Source organism: Athene noctua, chromosome 11 (genome assembly GCF_965140245.1).
Source record: "Athene noctua chromosome 11, bAthNoc1.hap1.1, whole genome shotgun sequence".
Taxonomy (NCBI): Eukaryota; Metazoa; Chordata; class Aves; order Strigiformes; family Strigidae; genus Athene; species Athene noctua.
In genome coordinates this window covers 12,039,655-12,060,397 of record NC_134047.1, presented here as the reverse complement: position 1 = coordinate 12,060,397, position 20,743 = coordinate 12,039,655, and the positions used below count along the sequence as shown (strand labels likewise).

Genomic DNA, 20,743 nt, shown 5'->3' with positions numbered 1-20,743 from the left:
TCAGTTGAGGACTAAACCAGAATTAGGTTAGTTTGGCAACTGAGAACTTTGTTTAAGATGCTGGAAAGATAACTGGACTCCCAATCTCAGGGATTTACCTGGGAGCACACAGCTAGAGTGAAAGGCTGATGCATAATTATGTCAAGGGATTCATTTTATTACATGAGAATTACTCAAAAGCCTTCATTTCCAGTCCTGAAATCACATATATTTCTCTCCTGGATGCTGCTGCTTTAAAAGACACAATTTGGAGGACCCTGGGAGGTGCTAGTTCTAAGACAAGACAGTAAAGCACATTAGCTCTTGTGCTCAGGTGTGTAGCAAACTGGTTATCCAAGTGCAGAAAAGTGATTTTGAGCATACAAACAAGAAAATTACTTTCTTTCTTTTCCTCAGTAAATTTTTCCCAAGAATTTATCCTCAGATTGTATCCCACCATCATTTTAACAACTTTCTCACCCTCACATCTAGGCACAGTTGAGATTAGCTAAGATGAGGTCTCAGTATAGGTATTTCCGTTTGGTTGTTTTTGTTTTTTTTTTCCCACTACCATGTCAGACTTTTCTTGAGTTATGAAGTTAGAGGCTTTAGCATCTCTGTGTGTTCATGAGCATATGTGTGTGTTTACCTCTGGGCCACCAAATGCAGCTTGAGGCACTGCATCAGTTTTTAGAAGAGTTACAGTGTCACCCCTAACACTTTGGATGTATTCCAAGAGGAATCATTGCATTCCCCTTTATAATTTTAACTGGCTACACAGTGTTATCCTCAACTTCCCTTCTACAGCTGTCACTTAGCAAGACTAATAGCTGTTAAATAGCTATCCAAATTTATCCCCTTCTATCCTCAGCACATATATTTGTATTGGCTTTTTTTCTATTCCCAAATATAAAATTCTAAGATCATGAGAAGAAAGATCTTGGTCCTGATTCAGCAGTAATTCAAAAGGCAGTGTCTACTGCTTAAAGTCAGGGGTAGTGCTCTAAACATGTGCTTGTTAATAATCTGTGGCATTAGGCCCACTTCTACAGTAACAGAAAAAGGAGGAGGAGCAGACTGCTTCTCTGGGTGATTTTACATCCAAGTTAGAGCTATTTTCACATCATAAATAAAACAGAACTGCACAGCTCTTTCTTTGGTGGACACCAGAGGGAGCTGGGTTTTACTGGTCCCCTGTTTTCACCCCTGCATTTGGTTTGTTCCTACTCTTGGTTAATTTCTGTGTTTGGTGCCCATGAAAAGTAGAAACTTTTCCACTTATTCTGCTGAAAATGGTCCCCATTAGAGTGTAAACTGCACATGGGATCAAAACCTTTGAAACTCATTTCCCTACAGGATTTAAAGTGCCAAAGCTCAGAAAATCTTAAATAACTCTGACGATACATCCCGCACAGCTACAGACACATTCATGGTGCAGCTTTATGAGGGGTAAAGGAATGTCTTGTGTGAGTTTAGTTTAGGATATTAAAAAGAAAGTCCAGAGATGCTTTTGTGCACTTCAAAGTGCTCTCTGGAGATAAGGACAAAGGGCCAGAGGGTGTTACAAGTTTCGATTCGCAAAGTCCTTAGAGAGGACGGCAAAGAAAGTGATATTTGTTCCAAATGTGAGGGCTCAGAGTTCCTCAGGTGAATGGCTGCAGGGGAAGCAAAGTAATCTTGCAAGAACATCTCTGTCTTGGTGGGTTAGACCCTGCTGTTTACTAGCAACCCAAAGGAAGCACTAGAAATAATTAAAGCCATGACCTGTGGAAAGCCTCCATGGGCCTGTGATGTTGCATCCTGAATGGGACAGGGGAGTGCCATATGGCTGGCTCCTCATTAAGAAGGCCCTATACAGAAGCAGGGGCTTAGGATGTTTAAGGACACAAGTTCTTAAGGATGTGTTTAAATTCAGCCCCATGAGTAACTGAAACACTTCCTTTTTCTGTGTGAAGCTCAGGACAACTGTTCCTTCCTTCTCCTTCATGATCCTCCCTTTCTTTCTGCATTTGCCAAGTCTCTTAAAACAGGCAGCTTCTCCAGAGCTTCATTACTTACTGCACAAGTTCTGGTAAGGCTCTGAGGAAGGATTATGGAATCAAGGGGTTTCCAAGCACAATTTGTAAGAGTGAGCTGGGGCCCAAAGGAGCCACATCCCTTCCCCCCTTCTCTGGGTTTATAGCAAGGCAAAGCAAAGCAAAATCCTGCAATGTTCTTCATACCACATCCATATGAATGACCTGCTTCCCATGCAAATGTGGGCGTCCTGTTACCCACAGAAACCATAACTGAAAAGCAGAAAAAAAAAAAAAGAGTGGATGTGGGGCTTCATTTCCCGTGTCTTAGATGAATCTTCCAGGTCCTTCACTTTAGCTTTTTGCTGATGTCACACAAAGACTTTGGCAGTGTGTCAGAGGGAAACCCTGTTTTTCATGGGGAAGACAGGAAGAAAGGAAGGGGAAGGTTTAGGAATGAGGAGAGAAGAGACCCAAAACCTAATGGAAGCACTTGTCTGTTTGTAAGCTTCACTCCTTACTAGAAGCTCCTTTGTCAGCCGTTTTTCTACCACAAAATATATCCTTATCCACTACTCTCAAGCCTCTCTCCTAAGCCTACACTACACTGAAAGCCTTTACTTCTCTCTTTGTTTGGCAGATTGTGAGCACACTAACTGTGGAAAACAGCAGTGCATCAGGAATCTATTACTGTGTGGCTTCCAACAAGATCAGCAAAGAAGAGAGGAGCATTGAGTTCTATGTCTCAGGTAAACAACACAAGAGACACTACACAAAAACTAGATGCTGATGACCTGATTTACCTTAAAGTTTTATATGGCTGGTGAGTTCTTGTTAGAACTTCTGAGAATCCCTGCACTCCCAGTCACACAGTCCCAGGCTTTTCACCACATGAAAAGTTGGGTCCTGCGTCAGTGCACAGCGGAGTCTGACATGTCCAGCACCAGACCTGATGCCCCTTTTGCCCTCTTCCAGCTGCAGACACAGGCCTTGAATCTAGCTGCTTGTGTCTTAAAGTAACACTCATGACATTTGAGTGCTGTCCTCATGAAACCTCTATCAAAAGCTGAGTCCTTTGTAGTCTTCCAAAGGCCTGAAGCTTCTCCCTGACTCAGGAGAATGGTTGGTCTCCAATTAAGCCAGCAGACATAGCAAAGGTGAGCAAGGCCAGTATTCAGACCTAATCCAGGGCTGATATCACTGGGAGTTGTTGTGACATTGGATCCCTGCCCGAGCAATTAGCCTTTCCAGTGCCCTTTAACGGGGGAGGAGGTGGACATGCTATTTCTCCAAAGAACACAAATCCAAACAAATATCTGCTTAACCTTTCAACACAGAAATTCTTTAGTAGTGAGATCAAGACCTACATAATGCTTTTAGGAAAGATGGGAGTTTGAAAAAAGAGAAGAGTCCAAGGGACAGCCTTGTTCAAGTGCTTAAGTAGAACAAACTGAATCATTTCTGTACTTGCTTTCTGGATGAGTGGATGTTGGCTGATAGAATTTGCAACAAAATAACAATTTTTAGAACAAAGAGTTCAGAAGTGTCCTGGAAGGTAAATGTCTGATTCTCACTACTTGGTTTCTTCCCCATGAAGCAAGTTCGAGGGCAAAGCTCACTTGTGGCAGTGTTCTGCACTTCTCTGCCTCTCTTGCATCCTGTGTTGTTTGACTCTATTTCTCATAAGTAATTCAGCACATTTCAAATCAGGCTAACCAAGAAAGGGCTCACTAAACATTGTTACCATTCTTATTACACAGAAGTACTAATATGAAAAATGTCAACCACTGATAATCTAGCTGTTACCATATGGGGGAAAGGTTTCACCTCCATTTACAGCTTCTTTGTGCTACCCCAGTGCCTTATCAAGACAGAAGAGGGTTTAAGCCTCCAAAAGATATTTTCCAAAGCCCTTTTGTTTACTTAGGAAAAAGCCCTTCAAGGTACACTTTTAGGAGATACAGCTCAGACATCAGAGGTCTTCAAGATGTCCAAAGCAGGCTGAAAAACAGCTATTGATTTTACACTTCACCACTTCCAAGTGTTGAGTCTTCATGTGGGTTTGTTTCTGCTCTGAATTCTGCCAGCTATTATGTTTGGATGGGTTACTCAAAGCCGTATGTTCCCAAGCTATTCACAGTACTTTATGATACTTGGTGACTAAAACCAACACTGCAGCAACTAAATAAGCAACTAGCTGAAGGTCAGATTCAAAGGGTTAGAATCAATCCATGCACCTTTCACAACTATGTTTTATTTTAATAATAAAGTTACGTCGGGTTTTTTCCCCTGCAGTGAGCTAATATTTCAGATTTTTGATTTTACAATCAATCTAGAAATGTTTTGAGACACAAATGTTTTAATCATGTAATTTCAATTGTGAAGGAAATGAATCACTGGACAAAATTACTGACAGCAGTTACGGTGGAAATGCTTCCACCAAAACAGACCAGGAGGTGAATAGAGCTTGGCAAGACAGTTACATTCTTGTTTGTGAAGACTGTGAGTCTGGGCCATTCTGGGGAAGAGGCAGATAGTGAACGAGCATGACTGACTTTTTTAAGTGCTGTTTAAAAATAGTGGTGTTTATGGATTAGAAAGAAATGAAAACTTTCTAAATGCGGCCATCCTGATCCTGAAGTAGGTCATGTTGCAGTGGTAAAATAGCGGCAGAGTGACCTGCTGCTGGGTTTCTTTACGTGACAGTCCTCTGCTGAGTAATGCATATTACTACAACAAGTGGTCACTGCTATAAGAGCTGCTGCTGCAGGTCTGCCTCACAGGTGGAAAAAACCCACTGTCTTCTACTGGGGGCACTTGGAGGAGGTGGAGTGGCTGCCAGGTTACTGGCACCAGGAGTTGCCTCTAGTCTCAGTGTTGGAGGGACACTCAGGGACAGTTTGTGAGGTACCAAACAGGAGAAGTCCAAAAGCATAAGGCTCTAAGCAGGCCACTTTGCAATTGCTAAGCTGATTAATTTTATGCAGATTGAAACTAAAAGCTGAGATAAAGGTTGAGTTAGAGACGAAGAGCTCACAAGCACTAAGTGAGCCTTTAGGACAACATCTAGCAAATGTTCATAGCACTTCACAGTGCTGTTCTCTGCAAAACGGTTGCTAGTTGTGGCATTCCACAATCAATTCAGCAATTTGTTGATTTTAAAGACCTGATCTCCCATTACCTCCTGTCAACAAACAAGCTGGTGGATCCTGAGCTGCTTTCAAACATTTTGGCTGAATTGAGCTTAATTAACTTCTCCCTGGTAAGAAATCTGAAGATGATACAGAGCCTAAACTCAATTCTTCCCTCAAAACCTGTTCCACTAGGTTAGGGTTGAAATGTTTTGTCAGGACATGGCAGAGTGCTACCAGGAAACTTCATCAGGTGTTGCCTGGGCTGCACCTGCTTTCTGGTGACATGCCTTACTTCAGTCTGCTGTTTTCATCACCACCATATTAATTTCAGAAAAATGTATTTATCCCAGTGGAATAATGTCAACAGCCATTTTGTTCTTCCACTGCACAGCCCCCACAAAAACTCCCACAGACACTAGAAATAGAACTAGTATCTATTTTTAAATCATTTCTTTGCCAGCAGAATTCATTTCAGTGAAGGGTCAACAGGGTTTGGAGGTCACATTGAAACCAAACCATATAAGGGGTCCAATGTGATGAGAAATCTTAGCATTCAGTGACAGCCCTGAAGCCTCTCTGAGCTCTTTCTGCAGATGTCCTAACTGTCAGTGTCCCACTGAAGGTCTCCTAAATCTGTTCATGGCAACAGAAACTCCCATAGCAATGCAGTAGCATTTGTTATCCATGTTATCCATCATGCCCTGGCCTAACTCTTATTCCAGTATTTTTGTTTGGTGTAAATCCTTTTTACTGTTTCTTGCAGAAACAGAATCTGTCTCCTGCCTATCTTGTCTACCATAGTTTTGACAGATGTGTTCCCATTTAAGTCAGATGACTATTTTGTCATGGGCAGAGGCAATGCAGGCGAGACATCAGATGCTCAGAACTGTCTCATGTCATTGCCCACCACTGGTTACACACCAAAGGACAGTCAAGGCAGACTGCAACCTTCCTAGTGCAGTGAAAAGCTGACCTGATGTTTCCTGGAGGTATTCTCTGCCATGAACAAGTGTTATTTACCTTCTAATCTCTGGTCTGCACCTTGGAAAGGGCAACTATATATTACTGTAGGTCCACGGTAAATCAACTTCTAGCCTTTGTATGACTGTACTACATACAACAAAATATGATCCCACCCATGTAAAACCTCTGAATGTTCTTGGAATATAAATTAATTATGATAAGAATAACAAATTATAACAAAAGCCCTTTTTCAAGGCCTTACCTGATTGCAAAAACACAGAAAAACTGAGTTAAAGATTTCTACCAGTAATAAAATATTATATTTCAAACATGAGATAAAAATCTGCTATCAGATACTAGAACAATGTATGAACTGGGCTGTTCTACAACTGCTTGCCACTCTCAATTTGCTTATTCGTGACATGTTTACAGGATTTATGAAAAGGTCTGTGCTTTTCAGATGGTAGGGCTCACCCTTTCTTTCTCTCACTCTCCCTACATGCATATGCCTGATGGCAACCCCCCCACCCTGACAGGCACAGGGATGGAATTTGGGAAAAAGCAGAAGTTTTGAATTACACAGATTATTGTGCAAAGCACAGGAAATTAAAACCAATTAATTCCTTGTAAATACAAATGGAGCCAGACTTTCTTTTGATTTATGCTGACTTTTTACCTTCCCCCAATGGCTCATTTCCCTATTTTGCCATGGAATCCTGCACAGTTGAGAGTAAAATTCACGGCTACTACACTGTAATACAATATGAAAGACAAATGTTTGGTGACTGCTGATAAAAGAGAAAAGGCCCCATGGTGCATTCTTTTAGCCAACTTATTAGGAGTCTTATAAAACAGTGTATCTGTTCAGAGAGAAGGAAGTTAATAACTGCTCAGGTTCAAGATTGTGTAAGCAAAGTAGTCTAAGAGATGAACTGACTTATAATGTGCTCTCAAAGCTGCAGTTACTCCCCAGATAATCCAGGTAGGAGGAGAAAAGAGAGAGGAGAGCAAGAAAGACTTTTTTTTTCCCCTCTCTCTTTCCTTCCACTGCAATGAAAATCAATGAATATTCTATTGGAGCTGAAAGAGCTTCTTGAAAGGCTTACAAGATGGAAGAGAACAGCACAGGTCCCAGCTAAAAATATTCAAAATGCTAAATAAAAAATGTCAGTAGAAGAAACTGTAAGAAAAACAAGCCAGCCCTCTGCTCCCAGAACATTAAGATTCACCTAACACTGGTGAAATCCAGCAGCAAGGCAAAACTATCAAGCATCCTTCACAATTTAGGGCTTGGAAATTAACACATCAAATTAATTGGAAATCTGCACCAAAATGTCTAAGACCTCTGGGTGCTCCAGCCCATGCTGTCACTGCCATACACAAGCCAGTGCCTTATCCCAGGAGATGCAGTGTTTCCCCTGGGGTGGGCTTTCTCCCACATCCATTCAGGGAAACTCACCCTGCAAAATAAAAGGGGCTGCAAGTTGTAAGAAGAAATTCTCCTGAGAGGCAGAAGCAAGGATAAATGGGGCTGCCATCCTAACCGCTTAGCAGGTTTACCTTGCCCCGCTGATTTGCAGGGGTTCACTGTGTTCTACCCTGGGTAATGTGACCAAACTCCTACCTCATCACTTTACCTGGGATCCCTTTATACTTTGACTGAGACCTAGACTTAGGATCAAAGGATAATTCAGGATAGAGGGGATATCAGGAGGTCTCCCAGACCTTTGAGCATTTTAAAGAACTGAGTCTAACCGAAGATCCATCTACCTTAGTACTATAACTCTTGCTGGAGCAAATAGCAAATTTGCTTAGAAGAGAAACTAAGAAAAAACACAAGTTAAGAGGGCACTTTTTCCCTATTTTGGTTTGACAGATTCAGGAGAGATGCTGAGATGTTGTTATTCCACATTCCAGTATTTTCACTGAACCTTAATTGTTCCTGTTTAGAGAAGTTCTGCTGGCCTCAGACTTTGCCCCCTTTTTGATAGACATTATCTTGACATGCTGGAACCACAGGACATCAGATGTGAAGAATGGATGTATTACACAAGTCAGTTTGAGTGTACAGCTAGCACTAAGCAAGAAATAGAACAACTGAGCCTAACAAAATACTGCATAAAGTAAACTGAAATTTCATGAAAAGGAAAGAAAAGGAAAAAAGCAATTTCCACAGTTGTGGCCTGAGGGGTCTTTTCTCTTTTTGGTTCTTTTGTAAAACATTGATACCAGTCTTTAAAAACCATGAAACAAAGCTTATTCGTTCTATTCCAGATGACTTGTGAAGAAGAGAGACTTTTAATCATATCTGAAAGATCCTTCAGGGCTCTCTATATAATATATGGCTTCTTATAAGGCAGATTGGTTATTTCAATAGTCTCGCTATTTATGCCTAACTATAGCTTCGGCAGAACTTTTTGCAAGAGTTTGCAGTATGAACCTCTGGCCAAATTCCAGCTCCCATGTGGAATTTGTCAGATTGCAAGTGCAATGCAAAATTGCTCCCCTTTAACTTCTATCCTTCTCAAAGTACCATCCATTTCATCCTCACTTGAGAAAGCATCTTACTAACAGCTTGGTACTGAAACAACAATTTATGAGATTTATTGCAAACACTGTTGATATTCAGAAGGTAATCCAGAGCAAGTCCTCCCAAAGTGTCCCATCTCCGTACTACACCTGGTAAAATTTGTAAGGGGTTCCTCGTGACTCTGAGCTGCTTGATAATCCTGACCTAACAAACAGAATAATAATTCCAGGTCACTGGTTATCGGTGCACTTTCATTCAAGTCTGCTGGATGGATAGATCACTGAAACTAACAGAATAAAAAGGGTAAATAATATCTTTCAGACACAATTTAATTGTAGGTCTCTGGTGGCTAATGCAGTAATAGGAATGTGTCTGTAGGCCAGACTCTGGTATTCTACTCAGAAACATTTTTTCTTGTCTTCAAATGGATTCAGTTCACCACTTCAGGAAAATTGATTTTTTTTCTGGAGTGAAAAGTTACTAAATATATAGCAAGAAATAGCTTACTCTTCTATGGATAGATTGGATTCATGCCTCAGAGTATTTCTCTGCTAAATATAAAGGCCTCAAGGACTTACACATCATTAGATCAGTTAATCCATTCAGTGATCAAGTAAATATCCACCAAGACACATGTGATAAAAATAAATATTGGCATAGTTGAAATAAGGGAATTAGGAAGATTGTTCTGTTGTGAAGAAAGAGAGTGTTACTTCTGAGAAATAGGAATAGGTTTCTTTATTCTTATAAAATTATGCTTTCAGCCACTGATTGCAGATAGAAAGATAAGAGCTCACAAACACATTTGTCTACCTGAATAGAAATCTCTCTTGGTTAAACACTTAGTCCATTAACTACTTCTATTAACAAACTTCCAATTCATTACTTCAAAATGGAATTAGAATACTGAGGGATGGACTACCACAGGTCAGCACTGGGACATGAGAGGTACATTCAGTTACTTAATTCACAAGCACCAGTGCCTATTTACACATGCAAATGTGGGTCTCATTAAAATTGGCTTATTCCATTATGGCTGGTCTTTGAAATCTGACCATCAAGTTGCAGACGGACAGCCAAAGATTGTCTCAGTTGTGTCTTAATTGCAGACATGTTTTCTCTTCCTCCTAGATGTGCCGTTTGGCTTGAAAACAGAGCCACAAGTCACAACCATCGTGGGGAATGACGTCCAGCTGACCTGCCGGGCCTCCAAGTACATCTACAATCACCTGGCCTGGTACTACCCTTCCTCAGGGGTGGCTCTCAGTGACTCAGTGATTAAGAAAACTGACAACTATTCCATTTCTTTGACACTGGTCATTACTAATGTCACAAAGGAACAGAGTGGCCTCTACAAGTGCAGAGCCCAGAACCAGCACAACAGCACCGACACACTAGAACAGCGCACTCAGCTCCTTGTCAGAGGTGGGTCCTGCCAACGGAAAATGGCAGTGGGACATGCTGTCGTTCTGCTACTGGAGCAGAAATGCTGCGCATCTGGCTGCTCCCTTTGAAGCCTTTCAAAGCAGAAGGTGCCCAGCATTTCTTAGGGACCGTCCTAATATAGACTTTGTGCTCTGGTTTAAGGTTTTTTTTGCATTGCTGTATGCAGATTGACACCTAGCCATACATATTACTCATCCAGCCACTGCTGTTTTTTTTATAAAACATTTGCCTTGCACATAAAGGTGATTTCAGCTACATTTTATCTTTCTAACGCCATGCTGGGTGCAGATATAGTGTTGACTGAGGAGAAAAGGCATCACCCACCATGTTACTAACAGCACAACTCTTACCATTTGGGACTGTCACCCCGGATCTATATGATTTTGGTAGAAAACTCCACCCACTTGCAGCTGCTAGGATGATACCTAAATAGATTTGGACGCAGCAGGTGTAATCACAAATGTGATTAAGTGCATAAGATGGTCACGTGTATAATCAAGTGACATGTACCATTTATTCCGGGTAAGTGGGATTCTCTTTGTTGTAATAACAGTATTTTCTTACTTATACCCAATTCCCCAACTCTTTGTTCTCATAAAAATAGTAACACTACAGATCCTGATGCCTGGTTTCTTTGGCTATGTGAATATAAAGGGCGGGACACTTTTTCCAGTAGAAACTCATTGAAAATTAGTGAAGTTTCTTCTGCTTCACAGTGAAGAAAGTGAGTGATCAGCTCTAAGCCTTCTCAGAAGAAAAAGTGCTGCTGGAACAGGCAAATTTATTAGCCTGTGAAGAAAAACCCAAAGCACAGAAATGCAGTTGAATTGCGATGAACAGCAGCAAGCGAGGGTGCAGAAGACAGTCTTTCAGAAGCCAAATTAGACAGTGATTTTCAGATTGGCTTCTCCACTTACATTAATTGCTAATGAGACACTGAAGGGACAGCTATGCTGCTGTAAGCACTTGTCACTTTGGTAAAAAACAAGCCATGAAGCACTGGCCTCATCCTTGTTTAAGTGAACGAGCACATTCCCATGGAGTCTCCTACCCCATGCAGGCAACAACACTCTCAAAGGCCCTTCCCCCTCCATGCAGGCACACACACAAGGAGAAAATGCTCACCCACACCACAGCTGTGGCTAGCACAGCTCTGATACCTGAGTGGGAGGTGATTTATTTTAAGAAATGTCATGAGCACCTGCCTCTTCCTGAAGTGCGGAGGAAGGGAAAGAATCTCACCCTGGTATTACAGAGTGCTAGTGGTTTGGCTTGTCCCCACAGTCAGCACCGGAGCCACCTGTCAGCATCATCTGACATCGAGGCACTGGGCTTTCTCTGCACTCTACATTCAGGCAATTCACTTTTCTCTCCCCTGACAGATACTTTTATTCATTTAGTCAAATTTCCACCTACACAGACACCTACACATGATGGCTATGGGAAAAACACAGCTAAACTGGGAATACATCCATAGGAGAATTGGAATCTTGGTCACATTCTTCTGAAAATTACTGGGGTCTGTTATTGGCCTGGCATGGTCAGAGGCAATTCTTTTGGAGAACATGAACAGAAATGCCCCTCCAAACCAGCCCTCCTTTCCCTATACAAACAAGGTCTTTTAAATATACTAACACCCATCAGCTACAGTCCTTATTGTGGGTTTTATTTATTTTTTATCCTGCGCTTGTGATATTATTTGTTGCTTTCCTGTACCTTTTATAAATGAACATAAAAAGGAGATAAACATGCTTTGTAGTAAGTAGATAACTGCACTCATGATGGAGGACACAAAATTCTTAGAACTGTTTCCTCTTTGCTTCCTCCTTTCTTTTTCTGCATTCACTCTGAATTTGCTCTACCCACTCACTGTCCTCTGTTTTCTTCAGAGGATGAAAAACTCAGGGAGGTTCAATCTGAAGCAGAATCTAAGCTTTGTCAGTTTGAAAATAAGCCAAAAACCTCATCCGCTCCTCCCACAATCTTTTGGGGGATTTTGCTACCACTCATCAACCAAATGTTTGTCATTTCCAGCCCAGAGAGGCCATGCAGGTGGACAAAAGAGAGAAGATGGCAGAGCTGAGGGAGGTGCCTTCTGAAATCTTACTGTGTACTATTTTCCTTTGTGACTGTAGCAAAGGCAGCACCGTACGTGATACAAAACCTCACAGATCTGGAGGTTAACATCAGTGGCAAGATCATTCTGGAGTGCAAAGTCAGTGGAACACCAGAACCTCAGATTACATGGAGGAAGAATGGCTACCCCATTTCCGCAGCATCGGGTGAGTGTACTTGCTTCCCCAGCATGCCGCAGTATTGTATGTTACACAGGATAATGGACTTGCAGGTTCACCACAAACATAAGACCTACAACTTCACAGCTACTGCAAGCATGGTTGAGTCAGGATGGTATACACGACCTCAGGAAACACATACACAAATCCAAATACATCACACCACTGCAGTAGTCTCCAGCTTGGACTCTGAGTTCAAAGCTGCCAACCAGTTGCAATGCAATGCCTTATGCAGCTTGCCTTCCGCATGTGGCAGTGTTTGTGTCTCCAGAGTCAAGCAGATAAGCTGCATACATTAGCATAGTATTAGTAAGTCAAGGAGTACAGAGTGCTGCTGTTCAGTCTGCTTGTGTGAGACAAGAGTTTGTGTACAAAACTGAGACAGAGAGTGTACCTGCTTGTCAGGTGGGTCTGAAAACACACACCTGAACTGTCAGATGTCCTTGGGGCCTGACCAGAATATATTGCAGCAAATTGTGGGCAGTGACCTAACAGTCAGGTCCAGGGCATGCCATGGCATATTACACATCCGTTCTTTATCTCCCACCACATAATAATGAGAATGTGGTCTCAGATCACCTGGTACAGGTACAGTGCTACCATGGGCAGGGAGCATGAGCTCCCTTACCTGAGCCTGGAATTCCATTGCTGCTCTCTGTTGTGAGATCTCCTATAAATCACAGAGAATCCCATGTCAGTAGTAGTCCTGTGACTTTAATTTTGCATCTTGAACTAGGTAGGAAATCTAGGATCATCCATAATTCAGATCAGACTGTTCTGAGAGAAACTCTTTATAGCTACTGAAAATTTATAAATAATTCTAAAGGGACAAGCATGTAAATCATCCAACCAGTGGAAACATAAATAAACTATTTGGAAAAAACACCTCAGGGTAAATATTTCAGCACAGTGCATGGCAAGTTATGTGCAGTACTCTTGTTAACAACAGGATTCATAGGCAGAACACCCAGAAACTCAAAATGTCCTTCCCTTTTGCATTCAAAGCCTGACCTCTTTCCCTATTTCTGCCCCAAACATATCCTTAGTGAAACAGATGAGCTCTCAGTTTTGTGCCACAAATCAGGAAAAATTCAATTTGGAAAATTAATCAGGAAAATTAAATGTAGAAAAGCCTCACATAGATCATACCTAGGCAACCTCCTTCCTGCTCCACCTCTAATCCCCAGCTGCCTGTGAATCTAGGATTGTTCCACGTAGTGCTTTTTCCAGGGATGTGCATAACCTGATTTCCATGTTGCACATGTTGGAACTCCCATCACTTCCCACAGGCTCCAAGGCATCAGCTTTCTCCAATAATTTCACTGAGTTCTCTTTTTTCCCAGTGTATCTTATTGCTATCAGAAAACATATCTTCCCATCACTTCACTAACTTCCATAGAAGTTTTCCCAGGCTCTGTCTGCTCATAATAAATTAATAGCCACATTTGCTGTTGGATAAATGATCCCCAAGCAATTTACACAAGTATTGAGGAGAAAAAAATGTCAGGGAAAGGTTGTTGTCAGACCACAATGAAGAGCATAGTATTAAAAACTGTCTCCTAACAACAGTGCATACCAGGCCTGCATGGATGGGAGCTGACTTTTACTTCTCTGTCTCCTAAAAGCACTTGTAGGCAGGTAGGTTATTGTGATAAAATTAACTAAAATCCCTTACAACAGGAATTTCCATGGAGAATAATACCCTGGTCATTGAACGAGTGAAAAAGGATGATGAAGGGCTCTATGAATGCAAAGCATCCAACGACATGGGCCAAGACAGCACATCAGCCTTCATTAAAATACAAGGTGAGGTCCAAGCCAAGGCAAAACGCATATATTCTGTTGGACTGAGGAGAACTATTGTTCAGTCATGGACTTCGGCTACATTTAAAATTGGATTGTACATTTAATCTACAGGTTTTGAGGAGAAATCCAACATTGAAGTTATCATTTTGGTCTGCACTGGTCTAGCCGCTACCCTCTTCTGGCTTCTTCTGACCCTATTCATTCGGAAACTGAGAAAAGTAAGAGAGCTTCAATATTGCTCAGAGGTTCTGGGACTGGGCCCAGCTTATGTGTGGTATCAGAGTTTAGGGCCCGAATGCTTGGGACAGAAGGTACAGTACAAAGGCGTGCAAAACATTTCTATAAAACTTCAGTCCAAGATTTCTGCTGATAGTCCTTTGAATTCTTGAAGGATCCCTTGCACTTGTGCACATTTTCTATCCACTTCCATGGTATCATAAAATCAGGCTCCTCCCTCTTTATGAATCAAACTGGCTTGCAACATTAGGAAACCAAAAAAAAACCTAAATCACCAAGGGCTTGATTTCAGCACTTGTCCAATACGATTTCTCTCAAACACAGGTATTAAAGGGGGCCCTGTTTTAAGAAAGATCCTAGGATCTTTGCTCTAGAAATAAGCTCAAACAACACAGCTTATTTTGTCTCCAGGTCTGGCTATTCTTTCATCTCCTTTTTGTGACTCAAAAAGTAAAGTCTCAGTAAAGTTCCAAGGAATTTAGGTCTGTTTTTCCTAAAGCAAACAGTAAACAAAAAGGCAACCACAGCTCTCTGCTCTGAAGCTCACCAAACTACAGTTCCAGTGATGATCCCTAAATTTCCCCTGCTATTGCAAAAACAGTGATTATTGTTTTCCTCTTTGACGTCAGTTTAACAGAGTTGTGGACAACAGTGAATTTCCTATTACAGTTCACACCCATGCAAGTCTGCTCACAGGACCCACCAAATCACAGTTTCTCACTGACCAGCATTAGAAGTAGTAGTTTTCAGCAGCTTTAATTTTAAATTATAATAAGCAACGGCCATGAGGTGGATAACTTTGGAGAATCAAGCCTGCAATACGAAATACTATGAAAATACCAAAATGTTCCATAGAGCACCAGGAAGTGCAGCTCGCAGAGTTCCCATAGAAAAGCACTGTTTTCCTTTAATAGATGTAGGTAGAAGACACTGATAGATTTTGTGTCCTCAGAGTGTTTACCAACATTAATCAGTGACTCTTCCCAATACCTATGAGTGGCAGGCATACATAAACATTTATTTCTCAGATATAAAAAAAAGAGAAGCAGGAAGCTGAAGTGATGTACTCATGGTTCAGAATAAATTTCAGAGCTAAGTCTGGAATTCAGGGAACTCCCCAGCCAGCACTCAGTCTTGTAGACGACAGCTCTCTCCCATTGGAATTGCAGGGTAAATACTGTGAATAATTTCTCCACACCCTGTTTTCAGCCTGATGCCACAGATATTAAAACAGGATACCTGTCAATTATAATGGATCCAGAGGAAATGCCTCTTGACGAGCAGTGTGACCGTCTTCCCTATGACAGCAGTAAATGGGAGTTCCCAAGAGACAGACTGCGGCTGGGTGAGTGGTTTGGCTATTAATGTTGTAAAGAATGGTGATTTCTAATGCTCCTGAATTTCAGTGGATGTGTTGTATAACCTAAGAAGCAGCCTGTCATTTAGTGACAGTGTATTACCATGCTTGGGGAGAATTGGCAGCAAGTCACAGAATTCGGGATCATCCTTAATGGGGGGTGAAGCAAAGGATTTGGTAAGCAAAGCAAAAATGTTCACTCTCTCAAAATAGCTACCACCTGGTTTTCTTTCTTGGAGAAATGAAGCCAAACTCTTTACAGGGAAGAAAGGTATCTCCAGGTATGGTCCCTGCCAAAAGTATGGTTTCACACCCATAGAAAAGTGAAATAGAAGTATATCTGAAAGGTGACAGTCTTTCACTGAATTTTATCTTGAGGAAAACTAGCAAATAATCAATTCCTTGTCAATCTTTTGAACTTAGCATTGAGTTGTAAAGAGCTATCATGAAAAAATTAACCAAATTTCATTCAACAGCTCAGCTCACTGGATGATGGAATAAGAAAATGTAAAAAGCAGGTTGTGTTTGCATAGAGAAACCACAACATCTGTGTGCAATGATGAGTGTAGGGAATATAACTGTATTTGTGTATGCTCTTGGTGCTTTAGCTGGAAATCGTGGAAGAAGGAGGAAAACAGAAAAAAATAACAAAAAAATGAGATGATGGTGGGACATGGGGTCAAACTAGCAGAACCAAAAAAGCCAGACCATAATGCCCAGTGCACTCTGATGCATTGTGGGTCAGAGCCCTCAGGGCACACTAGGTAATACAGGCATGAAAACTCAAGGGAAAGAGAAAGTAAAGAAAGACTATAATCCTAAATTCCATTTAGTATAGCTTTTAAATCAAATAAATGTCAATAACTGAAGGGTTAAAAGGTTCTGACTGCCTGAGTGCCGTTGCTGGCTATCTCCATGACTGTGATTCATGAGACATCAGGGTTCCACAATACTATGCTTAACCCAAACTCTGACCTTTCTGGGCTTCAGGACAGCTATATGTAATGTTTTTACCCTTAAGCCATATATATGTATTCAGCCTTGCCTTCAGCTGAATGCAGATTTATTTATTCTACTCTGTTCTATCACATACTGTATTGCATTAAAGTCATATGGATATAAATCATACTATTTATACCCATATACTGCAAATATGTGATACAGGCTTCTATTGACTATTGGTCTACGTCTACGTTGTGCCTGGGCACTGGAGTCTTGTATTTCTTGCATAGCTGAGAATGCATGTTTCCCTCTTATCTGATGCAGACTGTCGTAAGTCCCCTTTGGCTCATTCTTGACTCTTGCTTCTCTAGGTAAAACACTGGGTCATGGTGCTTTTGGGAAGGTGGTGGAGGCGTCTGCTTTTGGTATTGATAAATCTTCAACCTGCAAAACAGTTGCCGTAAAAATGCTTAAAGGTACATATCCCTCTGAGATTCTCACAAGACTCCTCAGGGAACCTGGGGGCAATGAGGTTTCCAGTTCTCAGCTCCAAACCAGTCCCAAGTTCATTGTGTTCAGAAGGGAGTGGATTTGTCATGTGGGAGCAATTAGTCATTATACAGTGGATGTTAACATGTAGGAAATGACAAGCGGGCTCCATGCTGTGCTGCTGATTAAGTCTTGTATTCCTAAAGGAGGGAAACAGCAGCTTCCAGGTCTGTGGGGTTAGGAGGGAAACAGATTACAGAATGTAATTACATTAGATATTCTGAAATTGGATCTAAGCCTTCGATCACAGCCTTTCCAGATGTAGAACAGTTCAAGGGGTTGAAAAAGAAGCAATGCCAAGGGAGTGAATTAGAGACAACTTGCTTGCAATTATTGAAATTAAGGAAAGCTTTTACCATTCAATGGTGGGGAAGGGGGGAACTTGGAGACTATTCTTCAATATTATATTTACATATAAAGCCTCTGAAGGCAGCTTATGAATAAATGCATCAGCCAGTACATTGGGTTGGAGGTTTTCAACTGTTCATTTAGGATATTTTCAAAGGTACAATCAATGCTCACTGGATGGCTTTTCATAGCCCACATTGCTCTGCATTGCTGCTGCATGACAGTATTAACCCCTGCAATGCCATGATTCAGGAAATTCTATCATGGTATTTGGCTTTTGTTGCTAGCTGCCTCTCCTGATGCTCTGCTACTTCTCATTTCTCTGAAGTTTCAAAGATATCAGTTTATCACCTGTCTTGACCTCCTCCAAATCTGGTCTCCCTTCTCTGCATTAGTAGATCTTCAGATCATCTTCTCTCCTGCTCTTTCTTCTGTTTCATGCCCATCTCCAGATCCCTGAAATATCCTAGAAGCCCCCAATCCAGAGACACTCCCTTCTCCATCCGAAACTTACTGCCCTGGATAGCTCTGGGTTTTCATTCATTTCAACACTGCTTCCCAGCTGATCATCATGTCAACTCTAACCTGCCTGCACATATTCAGCAAACTATTTGACAGTTTCTCCATCATTTTACACCTTCCTTCCCCAGTGGAGGTAGCAGACTCCTGCCCTAACCTGTCCCTCCCCAACTAACAAGCCCATAATTCATCACCTGCCTGAATAAAGCAGATTCTCTAGTATGAGTCAATCCATTCAGGGGAAAAAAAAAAAAAAAAAAAAAAAAAAGCTCTGGAAGTGTCTGAATTTCTGTAATTCTAGCATTATCTGTCATTTCCATGAAGTAGGCTGGTATCAGTTCTGGGTTGAAGGCTAAAATTTAATATTTAAGATTATCTGAAACACTTCTGGGGCTGTTCTGTTTAGATTTTGCCAGACATGCTCCAGCTCATGCCAGCGTAAACCAGGAGTAATATCACACATGTACACACCCATCTACAAACATTGTTGGCTGAAGAAATCCTGGGCTTGGAATAGCTCCTTCTTTATGACACAACTTGGTGAAAGATTTTTTATGGAGAATTCTGTGAACAGATAAAGAGGTTACATTTGTCACATGAAATGATATCTTATATAACTGTTTCTTCATATTTAAATCTTATGTGATGCAAAGGCAAAACCAGAGGAAACAGAGCATGGCCCCTTTTATTAAAATACATCATGAAAGTTCTGGAAAGGCAGAGGAAACAAGCCAACATCTGAACAACGTTCTGGTCTGAGAGTGCCTTCCTTAGCTTTGGCAGCAAAAGAGAATGAAACTACAGTATAACTAGCTAGCCAGAGCTTTATCAAGTGTCAAGTTCATGGTTCACACACAGATATGGCCCCTTCTGCTTTGCTGGAAAATGTATTTCTCAGGTTGATGAGATCTCACGGGGCTGAGATTTAGTAATGCTGTACATTCTCCAGTACATTTTGGGACCCATCTTAAAGATGTGTTGGATTCCTCCATCACCTGCAGTGGAAAGTCACTCAGTACTGTGGAAAAATATATTCTGAGGTATTGTAAAGAATTACTACTAACGTGCACATCACCATTGTAGATGGAGGAACACGCTCTTCTGTGTGCTATCATTGCTTGGAGTTGTTGGTTGTTCCTTTGCTAAGCTTGTAAAATTCAGTCCTTGCAAAGGCTCTCTGGTATCTGATTTGGGGGGAGGGTTCTCCTACGGGACAGTTACCTTCCATAACCCATGCTAGAGAAAGGAAGAGTCACCCAAAAGATAAAGTGTTATTCCACTTCATAGAGGTCAACAGACAATGAAACGGATGAATTATTATCTGTTTAAGAGTCTGAAAAGCAAAGATACTGCAAGTAACCTGGGTGGTTTTGGTTTTCAAGTATAAACAGGATCTTGCTGTGTCCTGTTAAAAATATCCTGTTGTGTAAAGATGATATTTTTCCTGTTTATCTTAAGCAGAATGTGCAACTACTAATGAATGTAAGGCTTTAATGTCTGAACTGAAGATCCTCATCCATATAGGACATCATCTGAATGTAGTCAACCTGCTGGGAGCCTGCACCAAAGCTGGAGGTAAGAATTCCTCAGTAAATAAGGAGCAAAGAAGAAACACTTTTCAGATACAGTGGTGTTTTGGATGTATCTATGGTGGAGTCCAAGTCTCATGCACACGCAGTTAATGCAAACAAAAAACATTTCATAGGAGAGCTTCCGTTACTGCAGAATATGGCCACATGTCATCAATGGTTTCTGAACATCTTCTCCCAGCCAGCAGTGTCACTTGCCTATTTTCTTTTTCTCTGTCCTTTGTAAGCTTGATTACAAAAGGAAATATGGACTGAAGGGAGGCAGGATCCTTAATTACAATTAGGTGCCAAATTCCTCCACACAGGCACAACTGATAGTTTCAAAGGTTCTTCTCCCTCTTCTTCCCTGCCTTATCAGGAGGATGCACCAGGCTGATCACTTAGCTACTTGAGGCCTCCTCCTTTCCCAAGCACTTCTCTCTTGCCAGGCAAATGCAGACATATTTTGTGTAGTATACAGGAAGCCTGAGGCAGTCCAAAGCTGAATAGAGCGACAACATGGACTTCCAAGGGGTTGAGCTGACACAACTGCCTCTACATCATACAAAGAATCTGTTGCAAAGTGCAAACTTAAACAAAGGACTCCATAAATCTTAGACCTTTGTCACTAAAGCATCCCTTCCCATACCACTATACAAAGCATCCTTGTCTGTTTACTATACTGTGCTTTAACTTCAGGGTAACAACCCTCAGAGATGCCTCTTTACTGCTTACAATGAACCTTCAAACAATCCCCAAAGGATGGATTTAGGAGAGCTAAGGACAAAAACCCCTGAGTAAAATAAATGAAGGAGAAAGAGCAAGAGAGATGGTGCACACTTTTGTTGTCATCTGAGACTCTGAAGTTATCACTTTCCCAAAGAACATATATTTGTCCAGTCATGGGGGAAAAAGAAAACTTCGGTGAGGTAGATTTGGTAGGATGCCAGGAAAGAAATCTTCCATCTAGGAAGATAGTCCCAGTTCCTCAAGGTGCCGTTAGCAACCAACAATCACAGATACTGCTGTAATCTGGGAGCTGTGAACAGGGAACTT

At 41.4% G+C, this 20,743-nt stretch overlaps 1 protein-coding gene across 3 annotated transcripts in view; it reads left to right on the top strand.

Moving 5' to 3' along the window:
- The window catches only part of LOC141964428 (vascular endothelial growth factor receptor kdr-like), a 141,379-nt gene that overhangs the window by 88,848 nt on the left and 31,788 nt on the right, over nt 1-20,743 (top strand). Inside the window, exons 12-19 of one of the 3 annotated variants that reach the window (XM_074914785.1) lie at nt 2,635-2,743; nt 9,753-10,046; nt 12,203-12,349; nt 14,042-14,167; nt 14,279-14,385; nt 15,614-15,749; nt 17,075-17,179; nt 19,581-19,694. In XM_074914785.1, coding sequence (XP_074770886.1) covers nt 2,635-2,743; nt 9,753-10,046; nt 12,203-12,349; nt 14,042-14,167; nt 14,279-14,385; nt 15,614-15,749; nt 17,075-17,179; nt 19,581-19,694 — 1,138 coding nt within the window. Of the gene's footprint in view, nt 1-2,634; nt 2,744-9,752; nt 10,047-12,202; nt 12,350-14,041; nt 14,168-14,278; nt 14,386-15,613; nt 15,750-17,074; nt 17,180-19,577; nt 19,695-20,743 lie in introns of all 3 variants that reach the window. The other 2 variants (XM_074914781.1, XM_074914786.1) reach the window with 2 other exon arrangements.